General features: G+C 42.0%; 1 protein-coding gene across 1 annotated transcript; it reads right to left on the reverse strand.

Moving 5' to 3' along the window:
• Nucleotides 1-3,246: 3,246 nt before the first annotated feature.
• LOC115210228 lies at nt 3,247-3,780 on the reverse strand. The gene has a single exon (XM_029778702.1). It carries the CDS (start codon nt 3,778-3,780, stop codon nt 3,247-3,249), a length of 534 nt encoding a protein of 177 aa, XP_029634562.1.
• Between the last annotated feature and the right edge of the window lie 684 nt (nt 3,781-4,464).

The raw sequence follows: 4,464 nt of genomic DNA on the forward strand, positions 1-4,464 counted from the left end.
ACGACGGGGGTTCCGGTTGATCCGAATCAACGGAACAGCCTGCTCGTGAAATTAACGTGTAAGTGGCTGAGCACTCCACAGACACGTGTACCCTTAACGTAGTTCTTGGGGATATTCAGCGTGACACAGAGAGTGACAAGGCCGGCTCTTTGAAATACAGGTACAACAGAAACAGGAAGTAAGAGTGAGAGAAAGTTGTGGTGAAAGAGTACAGCAGGGATCACCACCATCCCCTGCCAGAGCCTCGTGGAGCTTTAGGTGTTTTCGCTCAATAAACACTCACAACGCCCGGTCTGAGAATCGAAACCGCGATTCTATGACCGCGAGTCCGCTGCCCTAACCACTGGGCCATTGCGCCTCCACAAGCGGTTTGCAGAACAAATGTCCTTTTTCTATAGCGCATTACAGGGGAAACCCTCAAAGGGGATTTCAGTTTTTCAGATATTAAATACTGACTTTTAAAAATTGCAATGTTTGAGATATTGGGAAATTTGGAAGTTTCCCACAAAGGGTCTCTACAAACAGTGACAGCTGGACAAGACATATGATCTCTTGTTGACAAATAATAACGAAGAGGTGAAGTTAAGTGCGTGTCTTTGCTCTTTTACTCTTTTACTTGTTTCAGTCATTTGACTGTTGCCATGCTGGAGCACCGCCTTTAGTCGAGCAAATCAACCCCAGGACTTATTCTTTGTAAGCCTAGTACTTATTCTATCGGGGACGTAAACAGATCAGCATCAGTTGTCGAGCGATGTTGGGGGGACAAACACAAACATACACATACACACACACACACACACACACACGCGCACACACGCACACACACACACACACACACACACACACACACACACATATATATATATATATATATATATGCAGATATACGACGGGATTCTTTCAGTTTCCGTCTACCAAATCCACTCACAAGGCTTTGGTCGGCCCGAGGCTATAGTAGAAGACACTTGCCCAAGGTGCCACGCAGTTGGACTGAACCCGGAACCATGTGGTCCGTAAGCAAACTACTTACCATACAGCCAGAGAGTAAAGAGTATATGTAGTGCAGAAATATAAATTCTTGGTACAGCAGTGTTATGTTTAAGAAAGTGAAAAATAATGACTTCTATGCTGATTGTTTTCTGAACACCAAACCATTATGCTAGAAAATAATCAACAGAAAAATCCTCCTGCTTCAATTTTACACACACACACGCGCACACGCACACACACACACACACACACACACACACACACACACACACACACACACACACACACACACACACACAGACTCACTCACACACACAGGCACACACGCACACACACACGCATACACACATCTATCTATCTATCTATCTATCTATCTATCTATCTATCTATCTATCTATCTCTCTCTCTCTCTCTCTCTCTCGCTCTATCTATCTATCTATCTATCTATCTTCTATCTATCTATCTATCTATCTATCTGTATTCGCAAATCGGATTATGTCTTCATACTTAAAAGGTTTCTTATGATTGACGTGAGTTGAAATGTGCTCATGGACGCGTCTGAAATATGTCAGAACCACTAACGTGTTCCGTTGATAAACGCCGACCTTATAGAAGCTTTGATCCAGTTTACGAATATTCAATAATAATAGACAACATGCGGCTCTAGCATCTATATTAAACACTTTGCGTATTTGCATATATTCATATATATGGATACAAATGTATGAAAATTACGTGTCATCTAAAATATATATCTTTTATCTTTTACTTGATTCAGTTATTGGACTAAGGCAATGCTTGGGCGACCCCACTGAAGGGTTTTAGTTGGACACATCGACCTTACTACTTATTTTAAAATCTGCTACTTATTTTTAAGCCTGCCGCACCGCTAAGGTACGGAGACGGGAACAAACCAAGACCGGTGGTCAATCAGTGAATGGCGGGACAATGAAAAATTAGAGATACGTGTAGTCGTGACCAAAAGCTTGGAACAATTCGATTCAAATATATACAACGTAGAAATTCGATTGAAATATATGCAACGTAGAAATTCGATTCAAATATATACAATGTAGAAATATAGGGGAGACCGGGGTTAGTTGACTACATTTTTTACATTTTCACTGACAGCGCAATACTATTTAATGTATTGTACTGCATCTTGTATTACACGCATAAATCAACCATAGCAGAAGACTTACAAAGCTAGAGATCTCATCTGCTTATTGTTTGGATTTATATTTTGTGCATTTTCTAAGACCACTTAAATGTGTCAACTTGCCCCGGTATCGGGGCAAATTGACACATAATAGGGTATGTTGACACATGAATGCATTTTCTTGGAACATACATGTTAGTGGACAGAAACATATGATATAAGCTTGTTGTTTTGATCAAGGGCCTTTAATACGGCTTCATTACATATCATCATCAGAGTTACAATTTGGGCATGTGAATATTGTCAGACCTGGTGTGCATGCCTCGTGAGCCCAACCTTTACAATCAGAGCATTCAAGCCACACTTCCCTTCCTTTGCTGTTGGAAAAAGGCTCGCAGCACACTAAGCAATAGCACTCTTCCTCATCAGAGGTATCACTTTCTTGAAGTTGAACTTTTTTCTTAACAGTTGGACCTTTTCCCTTCGTTGACCTGCCCTTACTGAGTCCCTTTCCTATCGTTCCATTATCAATGTTTGTCTTCTTTTTACTTTTACTTTTTGTCTTTTCTTCTATGATTGCTCTTTTAACAAGCGAGTCAGTGAGGATTTCAGAACTACGTTTCTTTCTTCCTCTGGTTGATTCTTTCCTATGGCCTGCTTTGGGTAGTGGACGGATTTGAAATGGTGAAAGAAAAGACCTAGAGGCTATGTTGCTTGAAGGCCCAGGGGTTGCAGGTGCTGAAGACCCAGGTGCTGAAAGTGCAGGATCCGGTCGGTCAGTGACATAGCCTGGTGCAAAGTCGCTGTCTGTGAAAATATTGCGATTAAAAGGGCATATTCCTGTTGAAGAAAAGCCACTAAGAATGTTCGTCGGAGTTGCAGTCAATGGCCATGCAGTTTTGACAATACACAGTATATCATAAATGGTCATAATCTGGCCAGGATGGTTGATATGCCAGTCATCAATGGCAGTGTTTGTGTACTTTTCCGTGGTCCATAGACCGCTTTGTCCAACGGCTGTAACCTGTGTGTACATGTGAGGTGGGAAAGAAAGCATGGTGATACCATTGTCTGATGCATACGTCATCCCCTTGATACTAAGGTGGGAATCGTGATTGTCCAGCAAGAGAAGGTACGGTGACTGCGTTGAACATTTCACATTCCTCACAGTGTTGAAGGAATTTCACAAACTGCTCCTCACACATCCAACCAGATGGGTTAGCGCCTCCATCGCTGCCTGATGGTCCATTGGTCAGGAAATGTGGCCTAAAGTTATTCTGGGGAAAAACAAAAATCGGTGGTATGCTGTTTCCAGCGGCATTTACACAGCATACCAATGTGACCAGAGTTCCCCTCTCTGCACTTGTCATTTTTCCCACTTGCTTTGTTCCTTTTCTGGCAATAACTCTATCGGGGCGCTGCACAGTTGTTATGCCAGTTTCATCAATGTTGTAGATATTGAATGGATCAAATTTATACCGAAGTATCACCTCAGCAAGTTGGTTGAAAAACATAGCAACATTTGTCTTGTTGAAACTTGTTGCTCGTGCCAAGCTTGTGGCCTGTGGAATTCTTATGGATAAATTCTTGTGTCGTTGAAGATATCCAGAGAACCAGTCTTCACCTGCCATTTCTGTCTCATGCCAGGTTGGGGGGAAATTACATCCATGTGCCATTGCCATCTGAAAAGCCAATTTCCGCACATCCTTTGGGGCAATCCCATAATAAATTTCTGCGGCAGCCAAAACATAAGCCTCTTACTGATTCTCGAACTCGTCGGTGAGAACTTGCCGTGGCTTTTTGTTTTCACTAAGACTGTGATCATTGTTGTTTGCTTCAGCGGCCTTGGTGCAGTAGCGAGACAGAGATTTTAAAGGGATGCCAAATGTCCTCGAAGCTTCCCGCAAGGAGATGACACGAGCTCGGACCTGTTGAATAGCCTGTTGGATTACATCCCGTGGAAGGGTTGCCTTCTCGCTTTTACGTTTGTAGTGTCGCACCATGACAATTGTAGATCTAGGTCTGTAATAGAGAGAGAGGGAGAAAAAAAAAGCAATTTAGCTCATTGCATAATCCAACAGTGAAAGCAAAACGAAGCTCTGAGTGTTTACCTACTTTTTAGTTTCAAGCATGCCTGGTCACGACATAACTTTATGCTTATATATCAGTGGTACAGGTTACAAAGCTGAGGCAGTATACAAGTTGTTGACTAAGTAGGTAGCGGTATGAAGATAGAATAGGTTAGTATTGATAAAGATGGCTGATCTAAAACTATAGCAAGCAATACATAAATTACTCAATGAATTGATCCAATG

This window comes from Octopus sinensis, linkage group LG4 (assembly GCF_006345805.1).
Source record: "Octopus sinensis linkage group LG4, ASM634580v1, whole genome shotgun sequence".
NCBI lineage: Eukaryota > Metazoa > Mollusca > Cephalopoda > Octopoda > Octopodidae > Octopus > Octopus sinensis.